Here is a 19328-nt window from a genome sequence, read left to right as displayed (position 1 = left end):
TTGCATCCGTCCCGGTCTCCTTGTTCCTTCTGTTGTCCGTTCTGAGCCCAGACACACTTGCACGCGCCCGCGGCATGTCTGAAATAGTATTTTATAAGTGGCCGGAAAATATTCTCGGAATGGGATGAGAGTTGACGTGTGGTCTTATTATAGTGCAAATAGACTGCCTGTCAAGTTTCATCGCATTCGGAGATTGTTTGATGCCCCAACGGATAACTATAACAGCAGTATAGCCGGTCTAACGTCAGACGTTTTCGGTCTCCGGAAACCGTGTCGGGCTGCATCTCTCCCCTCTTCTCTCAGACCAACCCGCTCTTCACAATCCGCCAGGCCCAACCTAACCTCTCTCGTTAGCCCGCGGCCCTCCTCGCGGGCGCGTCCGAAAATTGTCCCGGACTCAACCCGAGCAATTGTCACCATCGTGTCCGGATCATCCCCAAACGTCTACAAAACGTCACCGTTTTCCTATTTGGACTCCCTAACTATTTTATTCGCGATCGTTCGATTACGATCGGAGGGACGGATTGGCCCCTACCCAAAATTCTTATTGCTATATATAGATCAACCCCTAACCCTAGCCTTAGCCCGTCCAATCCTCCTAGCGCCGCCACCCACTGTTTTCTCCAACTGGTCTCCCCCCTTCCTCGGGATCTGTCTGATCTTTCCACACATCCCTCCTCGATTTCAGTCCCCGGCCAGTCACCTTCAAACCTACCCAACCGGTGCCTCCCCTGGATCCCGTCGTCCACCACCGAAGCTACCAGGACCGGCCGCGTCCCTCTCCTTCCCTTCGTTCTCCTCCTCATGTCGTCTCTCTGCCCCTCTCGCTCAATATTGCTCTCTCTATCTCTCCCAGGGACGTCCGTGCAGGAACCGCAAGGAGGAGGCCACCACCAGGCCGACCCCGAGCTCCTAGCCCGTAGCTTCCCCGCCTCATGTGTCCTCTTGTCCCCGAGCACGCAAATCGCCGGAGAGCTCGGGTGAGCAACAGTCCAGCCACAATGCCGCCCTGAGGCGCTTCCGCGCCATCCTTCGTCGCGCCGACCAGCAGCAGGGAACCAGCCACCGCCATGGAGACCAAGCTCCAAGTTCCTGCATCGCGCCACTGCCTGGAGCTCCAAGTCCGTCGGCCTGCCTCCGTTTCGATCCGGCACAGAACGGGACCCCGGCGACCTCCCGCGTCCGGATCCGGCCTCCCACCCCCTGCGCCCGAGCTCCCCTAAACTGAAGCCGTCGCCCCACGCCAAGTCCCTCGTCGCACCGCCTCGCCAAGTGTCGCTGCTACTCTGCTTCGTTCGAACCAGGAAGAGGACGAACGCTCGCGTTGACCGCATCCAGTGCCAAGGCCAGCCTGATTCCCCTCCAAAGCCGGCCTGCCTGGGCCTCTCCCCCCGATCTGGGCTTGGCCCATGGTGAGGCCATCCCCAGCGCCTCTTTTTTTCCCTTCCACTGTTGGGCCGGCCAGTTCTAGCCCATGAACATTTTTTTCAGTCCTGGCCGATTTGTTTTATATCTCAGGTTTTACTGTTTTATAGAAAAGTCCCTAGGCAACATGCATATAATAACTCACAATTGGTGCATCGGATTAAAATGAATTATATATGAAAGTTGCTTAGAATTTTGTGTAGATTAATAATATCCAACTTTCATCTGTGTTTTAAATGTTTAAAATGCTGTTTGGTTAAATTTGGTCCTATGTCATGTTAAAATGCTTTATTTCATAACTAAATAACTGTAACTCGGTTAGTAATAAACTTTATATGTAAATGGGGTAGAGAATGCCTAGTTTAACATGATGCACTCATCTAACATGTTTAACAACTCTAAAATTATGTTTAGGGCAGAACAGCACCAAACCTAATATATGCATATGGGGATTTACCGGAATTGTTGTTCATTGCTTCCGGCCTCATTTAAACTTGACTAGATAGGTAGTTTTACTTTGCTTCACCCTCTCGCCATGCTAACAACATTTAATCTTGTTGGGTACATAAACGAGATCGAACTAAGTAACTCGAATGTGGTGTTTCGTCAATATGCAACAGAGTTGCATATTGAGCTCCACTTAATTTGTAGGATTGCTTGTGCACTTTGCCATGCCATGTATCTTTAAACCGGACATGCATCATATTTAGTTGTGCATCATGCCATGTTTATGTGTTGGTTGTTTACTATGTTGTGTGCTTCTTTCCGGTGTTTGCCCCTTTGGGTTGGTTCCGGTAACGTCGTGATTGTGAGGATCCGTTTGTCTATGTCCGTTTGTCTTCTTCATGGACTCGTTCTTCTTCCTTGCGGGATTTCAGGCAAGATGAACATACCCTCGGAATCACTTCTATCTTTGCTTGCTAGATGCTCGCTCTTTTGCTATGCCTATGTTGTGATACCTACCACTTGCTTATCATGCCTCCCATATTGTGAACCAAGCCTCTAACCCACCTTGTCCTAGCAAACTGTTGTTTGGCTATGTTACCGCTTTGCTCAGCCCCTCTTATAGCGTTGTTAGTTGCAGGTGAAGATTGAAGTTTGTTCCTTGTTGGAACATGTTTACTTGTTGGGATATCACAATATCTCTTATTTAATTAATGCATCTATATACTTGGTAAAGGGTGGAAGGCTCGGCCTTATGCTTGGTGTTTTGTTCCACTCTTGCCGCCCTAGTTTCCGTCATATCGGTGTTATGTTCCCAGATTTTGCGTTCCTTACGCGGTTGGGTATAATGGGAACCCCTTGACAGTTCGCCTTGAATAAAACTCCTCCAGCAAGGCCCAACATAGGTTTTACCATTCGCCACCTAGCTTTTTCTTTCCCTTGAGTCGGCCGGCTCAAGGGTCATCTTTATTTAAACCCCCGGGCCAGTGCTCCTCTGAGTGTTGGTCCAACCTGTCAGCCACCGGTGGCCACCAAGGGCAACTCTGGGCTGGCCTACCAGAAGTTTAGACAATCCGGTGTGCCCTGAGAACGAGATATGTGCAGCTCCTATCGGGATTTGTTGGCACATTCGGGTGGCTTTGCTGGTCTTGTTTTACCATTGTCAAAATGTCTTGTAACCGGGATTCTGAGTCTGATCGGGTCTTCCCGCTAGAAGGTATATCCTTCGTTGACCGTGAGAGCTTGTCATGGGCTAAGTTGGGACTCCCCTGCAGGGATTTGAACTTTCGAAAGCCGTGCCCACGGTTATGGGCAGATGGGAATTTGTTAACGTACGGTTGTAGAAAACCTGAAGTTGACCTTAATTAAAATGCATCAACCGCGTGTGTAACCGTGATGGTCTCTTTCCGGCGGAGTCCGGGAAGTGAACACGGTGTTGGAGTTATGCTTGACGTAGGTTGTTCTATGATCACTTCTTGATCATAGTTTCTCGATCGCGCTTTACCTTCTCTTCTCGCTCTCATTTACGTATGTTAGCCACCATATATGCTAGTCGCTTGTTGTAGCTCCACCTCATACCTTTAACTTGCCCATAAGCTTAAATAGTCTTGATCGCGAGGGTGCGAGATTGCTGAGTCCCCGTGACTCACAGATACTTCCAAAACCAGCTTGCAGGTGCCGATGTTACCGAGCAGGTGACGCAAACAAGCTCAAGGAGGAGCTCGATGAAGATCTTGTCCTTTGTGATGTTTCGTTCTAGTTGATCAGTAGTGGAGCCCAGTCGGGACGATCGGGGATCTGTGTAGCATTTGGGGTAATCTTCTTTTATTTTGGTTCTGTAGTCGGACCTTGATTGTATCTGGATGATGTAATGCTTTATTCATGTAATTGTGTGAAGTGGCGAGTGTAAGCCAACTATGTATCTCTTTCCCTTATGTATTAAATGGGTTGTGTGAAGATTACCTCACTTGCGACATTGCTTTCAATGCGGTTATGCCTCTAAGTCGTGCTTCGACACGTGGGAGATATAGCCGCATCGAGGGCGTTACAAGTTTGATCTGGAATCGGCGCAGGTTCTCAAAGGTCTCCTTGAGGTCTTCCAGCAGTGTTCCACGCTTTTCCGTCTTCACCACCACGTCGTCCACGTAGACGTGGGCGTTCCTGCCGAGCTGCTTGAGGAGGCACTTCTGCATGCAACGCTGAAAGGTGGCGCCGACATTCCTCAAGCCGAACGTCATGGTGAGGTAGCAGAAGGCTCCAAACAGCGTGATGAAGGCGGTCTTCAGTCTGTCGGCTGGGTTCAGCTTGATCTGGTGATATCCTGAGTATGCATCCAAAAAACTCAATAGCTCGCATCCGGCTGTGGAGTCTATCACCTGATCAATTCTTGGTAGGGCAAACGGGTCCTTGGGGCAGGCCTTGTTGAGGCTCGTGTAGTCAATACACATTCGCCATTGCTTGTTCTTCTTCAGTACCAGGACCGGATTTGCTAGCCATTCTGGAAAGAACACTTCCATAATGAAGCCGGCTGCTAGGCCTCGGGCTATCTCTTCTCTGACAACTCTTCTCTTCTCTTCTGATAGGTGGCGCAGGGGCTGCCTGACCGGCTTTGCATCAGATCGGGCATGTAACTTGTGCTCGGTGAATTCCGTCGGTACACCTGGCATGTCTTTGGGGGACCATGCGAAGATGTCCCGATTCTCACGGAGGAAATCGACAAGCTCGCCTTCCTATTTGCTGTCAAGGTTTGCGCCTACGACGGCGTACCTCTCTGGTGCTCCGGATCCAAGGGTATCTTCTTTGTATCTTTGGCCGGCTTGAACGAACCCTCAGCCTCCGACTCCTTTGGGTTGGGAGACACCTCTGGCTGCTTGCCGGCCATCGCCACAACCCGCTCCAGGAGCCGCTTTTTGGCTACGATCACCAGGGACTCGGCTAGCCGACTGCTCTCAGCCGCACAGGAAGTCGACTTCCGGTAGTCGCCGGCTACAGTCAGAATTCCCCTGGAACTGGGCATCTTCATTTTGAGGTAGGCGTAGTGGGGGACCGCCATGAACTTGGCCAATGCGGGCCGGCCGAGTAGCGCATGGTATGGGCTCTCAAGGTCCACCACCTCAAACCAAACTGACTCTCGGCGGAAGTGATCTTTGTCTCCAAAGAGGACGTCCATCAGGATCTTGCCCATTGGTGAGCAGGAAAGCCCTGGAACAATGCCGTGGAACACAGTCCGGCTGTTCTGAAGCTGTCTTTGCTTGATTCCTAACTTCTCCATGGTGTCTTTGTACAGGATGTTGATGATGCTGCCGACGTCTATCAGAACTCGCGAAAAACACACGGCTCGTCTATCCATAGCAAAGGTGGCATCCAAGACCAAGGCATAGGAGCCCGGACTCGGCATCACCTCTGGGTGGTCAGCCCTGCTCTAGCTGATTGGCTTCTCAAACCAGTGCATGAACTCTGGCATCTCTGACGCTACAGCATTCACCTCTCGTCGCTGCAGCCGCCTGCTGCGTCGATCATCGGCCATACTGGTAAATACCATGTAGGCTCCGTGTTCTTCGGGGTATTCGTCTTATACTGCGCCGACCGGCCTGACAGTCGGCTGCTGGGGTGGAGGCGGCGGTGGCTGCCCAACGGGCGGGGGAGGTAGGAGGCCATCTCCCTTGGCGATCCTGGTGAGCCAGTGGCACTTCTGGGTGGTGTGATTCGACGGCTTCGCGCCGCTATGGAACTTGCAAGGTCCATCCAGAGTCTGCTCGTAGGAGAAGGCCGGTAACCAGTTGGGCTTGCCGCCTTTCTGCCGCTTGGGCGGAGGCTGCCCATCCGGCTGCTGGGCTTCAACTGTCGCGACCTGCCGGCTACTGGAAGCCGGCTGCGGGGCCTTGCTCTTATGGTCGCTTGCTGTTGCCGCCGACTGGCATCTCCTGCTGGAGTTCTTGGAGCTTGAGGGGCCACTTTGCCAGTTGCGCTGACTTGAATCTCCGCCTTCATGGAGGAGTCGACCGTGGCGTACTTGTCTGCTATGATCAGCAGCTCGTCGAGGGTTTCTGGCTCATCGCAGAGGATCTTGTGCTTGAGGAGGGTGCCTTCTCTGCACCCAGCGGTGAAGTACTCGATAGCCTGCACCTCGTGCATGCCCTCGCAGGAGTTCCGAAGCTCGGCCCAACGCGTGAGGTAGTCGCGAGTCGACTCATCGGGACCTTGCATGCACAAGGAGAGCTGACGAGGCTTGGGAGGACGCTTGTACGTGCTGGTGAAGTTGCGGACGAATGCTTCGGTGAAGTCGACCCAGCTGTTGATGCTGCGGGGCTTCAGGCTGTTCAGCCATGTCCGGGCCGTGCCCTGGAGCATGAGCGGAACGTATTTTACGGCGACACGCTTGTTGCCATTCGCTATGCTGACAGCCGTGGAGTAGTCGACTAGCCAGTCTTCCGGCTTCACGAAGCCGGTATATTTGGGCGTGTCTCTTGGGAGCGTGAACCCTTTGGGAAAGGGCTCGTCTCAAATGCGGGGCCCGAAACAAGGCGGACCCAACTCATCTTCTTCTTCCAGCGCCAGGGATCGGTGAAGTCGGTCGATCCGGTGGCGGGCGTCATTTTCTCCGACTCCCTCTCGGTGGCCAAGGCGGTCGCCGAGAGTTGGATGGTCAATAGGCGGCGGGGAGACTCGCCTCTCCTTGCGAGGAGGAGGAGGCGGACAGTCATCCCGTCGTTCCACTGCTCTCGGGCGGCCGTCTCGGTCGCGCTCTATGGTAATGTGAGTCCGACTGTGGCTGACAGCCGGATCCTTGTCTCTTCTTCCTCGGGCACCGCCAGTCGGTGTCCGAGACGTCGCGCCTTGATCTCGGCGAAGGTCGTCGTTTTGCCGCTGCGGCAGCCGGCATCGTTCTGCGCGGCAGCCGCGTCGAGGAGCCGCTAGACTCGCTCCATCATCAGGCGGCGCTCTTCGCCCTCGAAATTGTCCAGCTCGTCCGTTGTCGCCTAGGCGACTCGGATGTTCTCCGCTGGTGTAGCCTACACAGGGTGGCTTGCCCCGAACAGGTCGGCGATGGCTACGCCGCGCTGCTGGACCGCGCTAAGGCGGCTGGGCCCCGCTGGGGCCGGCGAGCCGCCAACAGCGTGATCCATCTCTCGCTGGTAGGCTTCTGACAAGTGTCTCATGCTGGCCAGCTTCTTCGCGCCTTCGACGAGCTAAAGGCGGCTGGGTAGGAGGAAGCGGGAGACAGGGAGGATGGAGGTGGTTCTGCGCGGGGGAGGGAGGAAAGTGGAGAGAAGTGAGGGAGTGGGAGGAGAGGAAGAGTGGGTGGGGTGGGGTGGTGACGTGGGGGTGTTATCAGAATAAGAAACTGATGTGCAAAATAAGTCTTAAGGGGTGTTATCATAATAGACCCACCCTATATATATATATATATAGCATGGAACAATCAAAAAGTATAGATATGTTGGAGACGTATCATCAAGACATACAAAGTACCCATCATAAACTCCCATCTCTTGCATTACATTATTCGCCATTCGCCTCTCGTTTTCCTCTCCTCCACTTTTAAAACGTCTTCAGAAAAATACAAAAAAGATTTGCCTTTTCTTCGCCTTTCTTCTGTTCGTCTTCTTCATTTGCTTTCGGTTTTGCTCGTTTGCTAGATTGGTTTGTTGCTACCATGTCTGAATCTGGGGAGGTTACCGTTGAAAAGGGTAGTGAAGATTTTGAGGGGAACTTTGATGATTTTGCTAATAATAATCCTCGCGAAGAAAAAACTATCTTTCATACAAAAAACTTCGCATAGGTAGCGGCAGTATTATTGAAAAGGGGGTTATTCAAGATTTCTTTACTTGTGCGGGGGGGGGGCTCACCGTGTTGACCAGGCGAGGGGTCGGCGAGGCTCGTAGGAGCCGAGTCGAGGAGGGGGCCAGGGACGACGAGGCAACGGGGAGGACGAGCGATAGCTACGGGGTTGGGGCAGCGGTGTCGAGCACTCGGGCGAGATGGGGGCGCGAGGGGGGAGGCGAGGGAAGGAGCTACTGGGGTTCGGGGGTAGGGGGTCATCGGCGGTTAAGTAGTCGGGGATGGCGCCGTGGATGGCCGGCGTGTGGCTGGTGGCCATGGCCGATGGCCTCCACGCCCACCCCTGTGAACAGGAAGGTGGGGGGAGGCGCAGGGGCAGGCTAGGCCGGCCTGCCCGGGCTGGCTGTGGCCAGCTGGGCCAAGTTGGCCCAGTAGGGGGGTTGGTTTCTTTTAAAAAAATTGTTTTGTTTTCTTTTGTTTATTTTCTTTTACTATTCTATAAATCAAAAGGCAAATTCCTAAATTAGTGTTACAACACCACCCACTGCCACAAAAGTTTTACCCCAAAATAATATAGTTTAGTATTTTATAAAATACAAAAAGGCATTTAATTAATGGTCTTAGCTACTGTTTTAGTTATTTTAATGCATTTAAATATTTTATAAAAATGTGGTTTCTCCACCATTATTACTTATGATTTATTTGGCAGCATATAGTTAACAGATCTGCCAATCTTTGCAGTAGGCGAAAACCATAATGACAACCATCACGCAGTGCTGGTGGCACCAAACATGCCTAACATTGCAACGAGTTGCTACACGGGCAAATCAAGTTTGCCAGGAAAGCAAGTGAGCAATGATAATCGCTATTATCATAAAACAGCTCTCTCGCCGTATAATCTATTCTGTGGAAAAGGCAAAGGTACATACAAGTGTGGTTGCTTGAGTTCAGGGTTTAGCACTTTAGCCTATTGTGAATAATTCTAAGAGAATCAAGATGTGTATCATGCTAAAACATGTGCGCCTGCAAAATATATGATCAAATTTGTCTTGTAATCTATAGGATAAACGAAACAAAAACCCAAGAATGTGAGGGAAAAGCAATGATTGACATGATGGATTTGTGTTGCGAAGCAGCGAGGGCTATGGACAACGGAGACATGAGAGCGGTCGGATTAGTAATAAAACATGACCCACATCATTATCAGGAACAATTTGTAATGCCTCATGAGGGCATAAGAGAGAAGCCTACACTACTTACAACCAAAATTTATTCTTGGATAGTAATACATGACACAACATCATTATCAAACCATACGAAGAACCGAAATACCTACTACTCCCTTTGTACCGAAATACTTGTAGTTGGGGAAAACTAGTACAAGTTCCTCCAACAACAAGTATTGTGGTAGAGGGAGTACACTCCAGCTACTAATCATAAGCACTACCATACTGGGAAAGCATGCCTGCATCACCAGAAGACATTCCCCTTTTTGATTCATCGCTAGACCTTAGAATTTCTGGCATGAAAGAAGCATCCCCTGTTGTAGGCATTGACTACATTGAATTATGAAGATCGTAATACGGATTCGGTGAGAAACCAGAACCATACTGGGGGCGGGATGAAGTTAACATGATATGACTAGCAGGGTTTCTTGAAAAGACGGCCTGCCGACTTGATGTCAAACTGAACCTTGAGGCATAGCCATCAGCAGAATACGCCTCGTTTTGGGGAAACGAGTCTGTCGGCAACCGGAACAAGCCAGCAGGGCCAACTGGTACCTTTGCATCATCACCTGCTAAACTGATCCTGCTAAGGTAGTCTTCTGATGCTGGCAGTGCCAATATTTCCTGGCTAAGCCGTTGTGACATGCAAAGTGGAAGTTCTGTGTCGTTGACTTGCAAATCATCATCTGTGTAGTGATCCTCTGGTGCTGGAAGTGCCAACATGTCTTGCCTGGGTGGACTTGCCCTGCCCAGTTTTTCCCTGAGGGACATCTTGGCACGTTGAAGGGCCTCTAGAACACCTCCCACGTCATCACTTGGGGGTGGCTGCATGTCAATCTGGTTATCGGTATGGTTATGAAAGCATGACGAGCTCCATTCAGACACTTTGCTTTTAGGGGTATCACTTAAAGGACTTCCAAGTGATGGTGTGGTTACATAGTGCTCATAAGAGCGAGCGTTGCCATGGTAGCTGGAACCACTGTCTGAATTCCCGTCTCCTTGACCTTTATTATGTACTGCATTTGGGCTGCTATGATAGCCTTTTTGTGGTGAAGAAGCTGGTCTTCCAAGATTATTCACACTCCCTTCAATAATTTCAGTATAACTTTTATGTACTATCTCATCCTTCCTAGCACGCAATTCATCATCAACTGAAGCAACTACTGCAGTAGCCCGCTCGAAATCATTATCAGGTCCTTCACACTTCCCAATAGTGCTTACATTTGGAGCATTTGTGGACAAGCCAAAGGCCGATTCGTTCAATAAACACTCCGATGGACTGTTGATTCCAGAGAGATCTCTTTTATCTCTTGATCGTGCCTCTTCACCAACTAGTTCTCTATTCATAATCTGAGCAGCTCTGCCCCTCTGTCCCCAAGCTTTTACATTCTGATTTAACTTATTATCTCGGTCAACATCATCCTGGGAGTTGAAATGCAGAAGTACAAGTCAAACAACAAAAATCCTAGTATTTTTAAGTTCTATATCCAGCAACTGCAAAGCTCACTATTATGCAAATAAAGTAAAAGAAAATTGTTTGGTTTACATTGACAACAAGTACTTCATGTTAGGAGAATAAAAATCATTCCGAAACAGATCAATATGCAAGTTTGACTAAAGAGGAACACGGCAGTCTACTATTTCAACAAGCAATTTGATGACTATCAGGTCCATTGACTGCTTAGATCAACCAACACCACCAAATCCATCTCAGGTTCTTAAGACGGATCATATCTCCGTATGCATCAAAATGCAATGTTAATCTTTCAACATGGTTCAATGTGCATATTTATTTTTAGAGGTAAATACATTAGAAGTCTTACAACTTACGCGCGACGGTCAGTTTGGTGCACGAATTTGCAAAATACGTATTTCTAGTCATTAAACTTGTGCGGGTGTGCAAATACGGTCACATTTCCCGTACGTGGATGTATTTGCTGCCTACGTGGCAATGCCATTGTAGCAAGGGCCCATTGTCAGTGCCTAGTGCACGTGATGTTTTTTCTACAAAAACACCGTTGTTTTTTTTACTTTGTACAAAAGCACTCCAACAATAGTTGTCCGCTGGGTCCCAGCCGTCAGTATTCGCTGTAAAAACATTTGGCTGGAAAAAATGGGACAGAGCAAGTTCGAAACTGCAAACTGTTGTGATGGCGCTAACGACCTAACCACCACAACTGATCATGCTTGCTGTTTCATTTGGACTACTAAGGTATATCACCTCTTGGATAAAAGTACACATTCTGAATATATTTTCTTTTCTCTAGATTTTCCAATTTAAAATGATTCAGATTCAAACAAAATTTCCACTGATTTGTTCGAAAGAAAATTACATACATTCCTTCTGCACAACAGTTTCTTTTATCTAGATTTTTAACTTAAAATTCGAATTTAAAGAAAAAATTTATTTGATTTTTCCGGGAAAAAATTACGTAAATTCATTCGGACCTGTATTTTCTTTTATCAAGATTTTCCAATTTAAATTTATTCGAATTCGAACAAAATAGCCAGTGATTTGTTCGAAAGAAATTTGCGTACATTGATTATGAACTGTATTTTTTTTATATAGCTTATTCAAATTCAAACAAAAATTAGATGATTTGTCCGAAAACAATACTTACATTCATTCTGAGCCACATTCCTTTTCTCTAGATTTTCAAATTTCATATTATTCGATTTGAAACAAAGTTTTTCTAATTTGACCCCAGAAAATGTGTATATTCGTTGTGCACTATATTAACTTTTCCATATTTTAAAATTTTAAATTATTTGAATTCAAACAAAAAATAGTTGATTTCTCCGAAAAATTTATGTACATTATTTTTTACATATAATTTTTTATCTAGATTTTCGAATTTATAATGAGTTCTGTTGATTGTCCGAAAGAAATTGACGTATATTCATTATGAACTATATTTTATTGTAAATAGAAAAAAGAAAGAAGAATACATAAGATAAATTGTGTTTATCTATTTAAATGTCATTGTGGCTGATGTTTTTTTAACTCATTGTGGCCGGATGGTTAGTGCTCCCACACGCGGCGAGCTTACGCGTTCATAGGTTCTTCTAAAAAAATGTGGTCATAGGTTTGAACCGGTGCCTTCCCTTTTTCTCGTTTTGGTTTCTATTTTAACTTGTACTGTCTTTTTTTAAAGCCGTACAATATTTCTTATATAAAGCTAATTGTGCTCCAAGAGTGTGAACAATATGTAAGTCAATTAGTTATTGAAGCGTGGCGGATCGTAGCAGGTGTTCTGTTTGAATCCCACTGTCCGTTCATCATTTTTCATTTTATTTGAGGATTTTTTGCGTAAATAAATAAAATGCAAGGGTGCTTTCTGAAGAAAAAAAAATAGTGCACACGGGTTACCCACCGCTGACAATGGACCCCTGCCACGTTGGCACGTCATGTATTGACATGATACGGCTGAATACGGCAGAAAGCACCGTATATGAACGGAGGGACAAGTTCGATGACCAGAAACACGTATTTTACAAGTTTATGCACCAAACTGACCATCGTGTGCAAGTTCTATGACTTGCGGTGTATTTACCTCTTATTTTTAAGGGAAGAAGTACTAGCACAATAACCACTGTATCTAGTACTGTAATTCGTTGGTTGATACTCGAATGAAAGTAAATGTGCACGTACCGAAGTTGAATCTCTGCTCCCATTGAATTTCTTCTCCCACTCCCTCTGAGCATTTTCTTGTGCCTCATACTGCCCAATCAGCGCAGCCTGATTCTCGAGGACTCTCTCCATCTCCCCACCCTTCTCATACTCACTACCACCACAGGAACCTCGCCCGTCTTGGCCCACCTCATCATCCAAATCATGTTGCTCATCGGTGCAATCGGATTTTATCTGGTCCTCCTCCAGACCCTCGGCAGCATTGCCCTTGCCATCCCCACCTTCAGTCTGCAACCTGTTACAGCGATAGTGTAAGTACAGCAAGTTAGATAGGCCAATGCACAGCTACAGACCAAGAATCAGCACAGAACAGTTTCAGCAAATGTGGTTGTGTCGTTGTGTGCCTGGACCTCGGCTCCTTCCTCCGGATCTTCCGGCAGGACTGGCCCGGCTGGTACTTGGGCGAGGAATCCGCGGCGAGCAAGTAAAAGTAGCTCCTCCTGTGGCCATGGCCGTGCCGCTGCCTGGCTTTGAGATGCGGGTGGCGCCTGTCCGCGCCAGGGCTGGCGGCGCGGCCCTTCCAGGAGAGGCCCCCGGGCCGAGGCGCCCCGGCCGGGCCTCCGAGCTCCGAGCCCGACAGCGCGTCCTCCGCCTCCCCGCCGCCGCCCCCGTGGCCGGGGGCCTCGGGGGCGCCGCCGGCGCCGTCGTCGTCGGAGCCGGAATCTGCGGCATCGGAGAAACGGCCGAAGCCCTGGGAGTCGAGGATGGCGAGCACCTCCGCGGCGGCCCGCTCCGCCTCCCGGCGCTGGGCCGTCACCGCCCGGAGCTGCTCCTCCAGCTCCGCGACCTGCAACGGCGACAGCAGTCAGTCGGCAATGGCGCAGGCAAAATGCGCGGGAGGGGGAGAGCGGTGGGAATGGTGAGCGCGCAGGCACGTACCCGGTTGGCGAGCTGGTCGGCGCGGTCCTTGGCGGCGCGGGAGACGGAGCGCTCGGAGAGGAGGCGCGCGCGGAGGAAGTCGATGGTCATGGCCGTGGTCGCGTCCGCCGCCATCGCGAACCAACGAGCTCGCCCGCCCGCTCCGTATGGCCCTTCTGTGTTCTGGCTATGGGAGGAGCGACCGCCCCAGCGCCGCAAGGAAGTCAGTCACGACGGGGGTCACGTGGCGACGGTGCGCGCTCTTTTTTCCTTTTGTTTGTCCCCCGCCCGTCCGCTTTCGCGTTAGCCAACTCCGTCGCGTGACCCCGTCCGGTGCGTCTGTTTTCCTTTTTAATTTATTTCTGACCTAAACTTACGCCAAGTTTAAATTGAAACAAACATCGCGTGGACGGGCTAAACGCACGCCATTATTCTCCCGTGGCCCGTCTATCGGGACACTAGCAGTCCATTCGCCTTCAACGCCTCCACCTGCTCTTCCCTGCCCTACCCCGCTGTCGGCGCTGCCACTATTCTCCGGCCACCTCCTCACAGCTCACCCCCCTCTCCCTATCCGTCCATACCAAACTACGTCTCGATATGGCCGTTACCACGCTCGCGCTTTCGTAGGAGTTTTGGTCGTCGCTTGGAGGAGATTTAGCCGTCGCCGTCGTAGCCGGTGCCAAAGGGGATACGATCGCCGGCGACGGATATGGACCAGGGTAGCTTCTGTCGAGTGCTCCAGAGCGGCCAGTAGCCGGCCGCCAACCACCCCTGCTGCATCGAGGTGATCATCGCGGCCTCTTTGCCGCCACGACCGCAAGGTGTTTGACACTTTGCCCACAAAGGCATGGATAGTGGAGATAATTTTTTCTTCCACCATTTCATTTATTCGTGGGACGATTCGTCCTCGGATGATGAAGATCTTGTGGTGGTTGCATTGGTCGTTCACGACCACATTGAGTGGAAGCTTCCTCGGTACAGGGGTCAGTCCCTGGCCGTGCTCCCAACCTGAATTGCAACGGAGAGAGAGGTCACGCCCTGCTTTATGTCGATTACTTTGCGAACACCCCGCTCTTCAAGCCAGATAAATTTCGTCGTCGTTTTCGTATGGCAAGGCATTTGTTCAATCGTATCCGAGAGAGAGTGGTTTGCTCATGACCCATACTTCGAGTGCAAGACGGATGCCCTTGGCAAGTTTGAATTCTCCTGTTACTAGAAATGCAGCGCGGCCATCCGCATGCTTGCATATGGAATTTCAGACAATCTGGTGGATGAGTATGTGCGTATGAGTGAGTCCACATGTACAACTTCTGCAAGGCCATAGAGACCATTTCAATTGGGTTGTAAAACTATTTCTATTTTCAGACAATTAATATTTAAACGTGCAAACTAGTTTTGAACATTGAAATATGAATATATGGACATTTTTGGCCGTGACGATTAAAATGGGGCCAAAGGATGCGTCCGCGCGTTGGACGCATGGTCACCGCATCTCAGAACAGACCTGGACATAACCCCATTGTTTACGAAAACGGACAGAATCCGGAGTAAACGAACGTGTAGAGTTGGCCTTACGCCACTGGCGCCGTACCCGCCGGGCGCGTGAGACGTGGTCGCCGTAATCCACAAGGCAACGCGGCAGTAATGATAAAACCACCACCGGCGTGTGGGTGTGTCGACAGGTAGGGCGGCAACAAAAGCTTAAGTTTCGAGAGCCGTACTCGAGTAGTATGATCTGGTTGCGTAGCTCGACGGACTCGATGTGAATTGATTTGAGCATGATCGTCTTACATAGCTCGATCGGAAAAATGACACCTACAACGGGTGCATTACGCTACAACTTTGTATGATCCTTGGCCACTAATGTTGTGTATCCCAATTACATATCTGTCGTGAATCCTTTGCCTTATGGTGCGATTAACTATCGCCTTCCAGTTATGAGAAAATAAACCAAGCTACTCTGAAGAAATGCGTACATCGCATCACCGTATTTATCGAAATACCAGTATTTATAGTGTTTCCGCATGATGTTGATGTTGTTGAGGACTTGAGGTCTATCTGAAAAAATGAAAAATGAAAAATGAAAAATGCCTCATATAGATATTGCCTTCATCGTCTCGTGCTCAAACTCACTTGTTTGCTGCCCTACCGACAGGTGCTTCCACTTCGCCCGTTCGTTAGTTACGCAAAGTTTCGTGCTTCAGCCCGTATGCCACCCCCTCTGATCCAGGCAGCCATGCTCACATGGCCGGAAGCGTTGATGGCATGGCACCGTACCTGCGTACGCGTGCATTACAAGCCCGGCAAGTACAGTGTGCCGCACAGCACGACGGACCTCAAATTCCTCCCACAGTTGCCGTTGGCAAAGCCGTTCCGATATTTCGCCGATCGAAGGAAATGCAGAGGAGGTCCTTTGCTACGAAGTCTAGTCTGAATCCGTTTCAAGACGCGTTTCCCGTGGATCGAGAGTCCCAGTAGTCAAGGTCAACTCGCTCGTCATCCACAAGACGGAAGCTCGAGACAGTAGCCACCACCGTCACCCTAGACCGTGAAATGTTTTTCTTTGCAGCTGCTGGGACACCGTAGACCAGGGGCTCCTCACCTCAAGGTTTGCATGTCGACGCACAGCAAAACAAGCACCTGATACCACACCAGTAGTAAGAAAGTGCCTCCACAGTAGTACTCCCTCCGTAACTTATAATCAGACATTTTTAGACACTATGACTGTCAGAAAAACGTCCTGACATATACTCCATACGTCCCGAATTAATTTTTGTAGAAATGGATGTATCTAGACGTATTTTTAGTTCTAGATACATCCATTCTACGACAAATAATTCAGGGCGGAGGGAGTATTAAGTATTAAACTACAGAGGTATTAGTAAACTACTTCCTCCGTTCCGAATTACTTGTCTTGGATTTGTCTAGATACGGATGTATCTAGACTTATTTTAGTGCTAGATACCTCCGTATCTTGACAAATCTAAAACAAGTAATTCGGAATGGAGGGAGTAGTAGTAACAGCAAGGCACAACAATACTACTGTGATCCATCATGGAAGATCGGGTTAACATAACATTCTCAGCGAAACAGTTGTCAACTTCCACGGCAGAAAACCGAGTCTTCTCACGCAAATACATACCACGGCTCGAGAGTTTACAGTGAATATATGGACGAATCACCTGATTGTACGTTACTTGTTTTCATTCATTCATCAGGGATCCAACAGAGCATCTCGAGCAATCGGTTTCAGATTATTCTTAACAACGAGTGGCGACTTCAATCGCCGCTGGCACACCCCTTGCATCCGCAGTGGACACATTCTATCACCGTCTCTTCCCTGAGGTGCTTGGGGACCCTGCAGACGCAGGTGGTTGCAAAGTTGTGGTCTCGTGTCTGTATGCAGCGGAGGCAGCAGAGACGCTCATAACCTGGCTGCAAGAGACAAGAGAGAAAATAGTTAGCAGTGCGCCATGAGGATGTTGAATTAAGGCAATCAAAGTAGCTGTTACAAGGTAACCATAGCTTCGGAACTAGGGAAACTCTGGTGATTACTGTACAAAACTAGAGAGAGAACTGAACATGATCCAACATACTGTAAGTCTGTAGCAAATACTAGTAGTTGCAACAGCACAATAGTAACAAAAAATCATCATGGGGTACTTGATATTCAGGCAATATGTCCAATTGCACACGTCAGGAGCAGGGGCACTTGTCTGTCTGAGTGTGCATTCATAAGTTAATAAATGATACTTCCTCTGTAAACTAATGTAAGAGCGTTTAGATCACTACTTTAGTATTCTAAATGCTCTTATATTAGTTTACAGAGGGAGTACTCGCATAAAGGCCATGGTGTGCAAAATAGGTGAGCAAAATACGGTCAGTGTGCAAGGAAGGTGCATCTGAAATGAACTGATCTTAATTACTCCTCCGATCCATTATTACTTGTCGCAGCTTTAGTACAACTTTGTACTAAAGCTGCAACAAGTAATATGGATCGGAGGGAGTATATATTTCATGAGGATGGCTGATGTTCAGGTGTTTATAGTCTAGCAAAACTGGAACATAATTGCATAATCAGAAGTCCCAAAAGACAACAAACTGGAGAAAAACATCCACCACAGTTAGTACTTAATACAAGCTCAAAATAATGCATGCCTAAAATGATCAAGCCCACCAACCTTTTTCCACTTAGCAATCAGATTTTTGTCTGCATAACCTTGGTCCAAGCAAAACTCATACAGCTCCTTTTTTATCTCCTTCCTTCGATAGTAGAGATCATATATATAACGGCTCTTTTGGTGAGAAATACGGAAGATTGGCCAGAGAGCCTCACACTTCCTCTTCCCATCATGTGTATCATTCTCAGCTGCATCAAAAAAGATCACATTACTACCGTCCTGTAGCAGGAAATAGCAATATACATCTGGAAAAAGATTCAACAAGCATTAAAAATTATACAGATATGCACACCTTCTCTCATTTTGGCTTCCAAATCACGGAGAGTTGGTTCAATAAGCTCCCATCCTTCAGGATACTTCACACGGCTCGTCTTTATCTTAGGCATGCTGCCTCAAGGGAATAAGCTTATTAGAACACGAACCTGTGAGAAACATAGAGCGCAGGTGGTCCTTTAAAATGCTTGCAAGGTAATTAGGTTGCACTTTTCAATTGCAAGTTGCCATGCATAACAAAGAAATAGCAGAGCAACCCTGTGGTAGAAAGTTCCTCCAAAGAGATGAACAACACAAGACATATTGGAATACCCATATTATACAAGCCACCCATGTATGACAGTGCCAGTGTGCAACCATGCTTATTAGGCCATCTCATCTCCGAACGCAAGCGCTAGGAAGCAAGAATAGCCTGCACTAGGGAGCTATCAGCCTAGTAGGATAATTTCTCCGACAAATTAACATGCTCCTTACTACTCTCTAATGTGCACAACAACACTTGGCCACTCATCCAGCATCTCGGATATCTATTGCTGCACTAGTGGATTCAGAGGCATGCTTAATTAACAAGGGGCATCGACTGAAGTACCCAGCCAGGAAGTCCCCAACGCAGTGAGAATTTTGTTCTTCGAAACTAAACTGGAACTAGTAGTAAAGTAGTAATCCAACACGCAGAAACCGAATCCTTAACAAGCTGGACGAACTGGGGCATCCGTCCTAGAGGAAATTTCTCGGATTAGGTCACCCATGACAATTCGAGCGGGTTAGGGTTCGTCGCCCACGGGAGAAATCGATCTCAAGCCCGGACGGATCCCCGCTCCACGGCAGTCGAGTAGAGAGGGGGAGGGGGAGGAGAAAAGAATACTCTACCTTCGAGCTGCCGCGCTTCGGTGGAGGGGGGCGGTGTTCGGCGGCGACGGCCCGACGACCGGACGAGGGGGCGGAAAGTTGTGTTGGATCTTGGCAGGAGCGGGCGGTCTAGCGTGGCCGTTGGGGAGGGCAGCCCCAAGTCCAACCCAGTCAGTCATCGCAGAGTCGGCATCGTCAAATATGCCTATTTTGGCCCAAGAAAACGCCTCCAAACCCGATAACTCAAAATCCGCAGCCCGAGCTCAGATAAACCGTAAAATTTAAAAAAAAATCTAAAAAAATGGTGGTGCAAGATGCTTTTTGCATGTACTCGATGCAAATTTTTGTTAAGTTTGAGAGCTCATGGTAAAAAGGATAAAATCGATCGTAAACAGTGTAATTTTTAGAAGTTTTTTTTTCTTACGGGGGTAAAAGAGTTTTATTCCGTAAGCATAGGGTTACAATCCAGAGGCAAAAGATCCTCCACACATGGTGGTCCTCTCCCGAGCCATACAGCAGTAGTACACTCCGTACGACTATAGCATGCCAAACGATCTGCTACCCTATTTTGCTCACGCTTAATTTTTAAGGAAATAAACT

At 48.6% G+C, this 19328-nt stretch overlaps 2 protein-coding genes across 4 annotated transcripts; both read right to left on the bottom strand.

Annotated features, from left to right (window-relative positions):
• Positions 1 to 8828: 8828 nt before the first annotated feature.
• On the bottom strand, positions 8829 to 13694 carry LOC123058110 (uncharacterized). The gene is made up of 4 exons (XM_044480936.1): positions 13447 to 13694; positions 12918 to 13354; positions 12529 to 12802; positions 8829 to 10298 (listed from the first exon to the last, which is right to left on the bottom strand). The coding sequence occupies exons 1-4, from the start codon at positions 13558 to 13560 to the stop codon at positions 9207 to 9209; spliced, it is 1917 nt and encodes a 638-aa protein (XP_044336871.1). The 5' UTR covers positions 13561 to 13694; the 3' UTR covers positions 8829 to 9206.
• Positions 13695 to 16465: 2771 nt separating this feature from the next.
• On the bottom strand, positions 16466 to 18968 carry LOC123058087 (protein BUD31 homolog 2). Of its 3 annotated transcripts, none has more exons than XM_044480925.1 (4): positions 18750 to 18968; positions 17899 to 18028; positions 17607 to 17794; positions 16466 to 16860 (listed from the first exon to the last, which is right to left on the bottom strand). In XM_044480925.1, the coding sequence occupies exons 2-4, from the start codon at positions 17990 to 17992 to the stop codon at positions 16705 to 16707; spliced, it is 438 nt and encodes a 145-aa protein (XP_044336860.1). In that variant the 5' UTR covers positions 17993 to 18028; positions 18750 to 18968; the 3' UTR covers positions 16466 to 16704. The 3 variants fall into 3 exon arrangements, with proteins under 3 accessions (XP_044336860.1, XP_044336848.1, XP_044336855.1); XM_044480913.1 differs by having other exon boundaries at positions 17899 to 17993; positions 18750 to 18922; XM_044480920.1 differs by having other exon boundaries at positions 16466 to 16856; positions 17899 to 17993; positions 18750 to 18922.
• Positions 18969 to 19328: the final 360 nt, after the last annotated feature.

Source organism: Triticum aestivum, chromosome 1A (assembly GCF_018294505.1).
Source record: "Triticum aestivum cultivar Chinese Spring chromosome 1A, IWGSC CS RefSeq v2.1, whole genome shotgun sequence".
Lineage (NCBI taxonomy): Eukaryota > Viridiplantae > Streptophyta > Magnoliopsida > Poales > Poaceae > Triticum > Triticum aestivum.
Note: the sequence above shows the minus strand (reverse complement) of the source record. Positions and strands in the feature narration are given on the sequence as shown.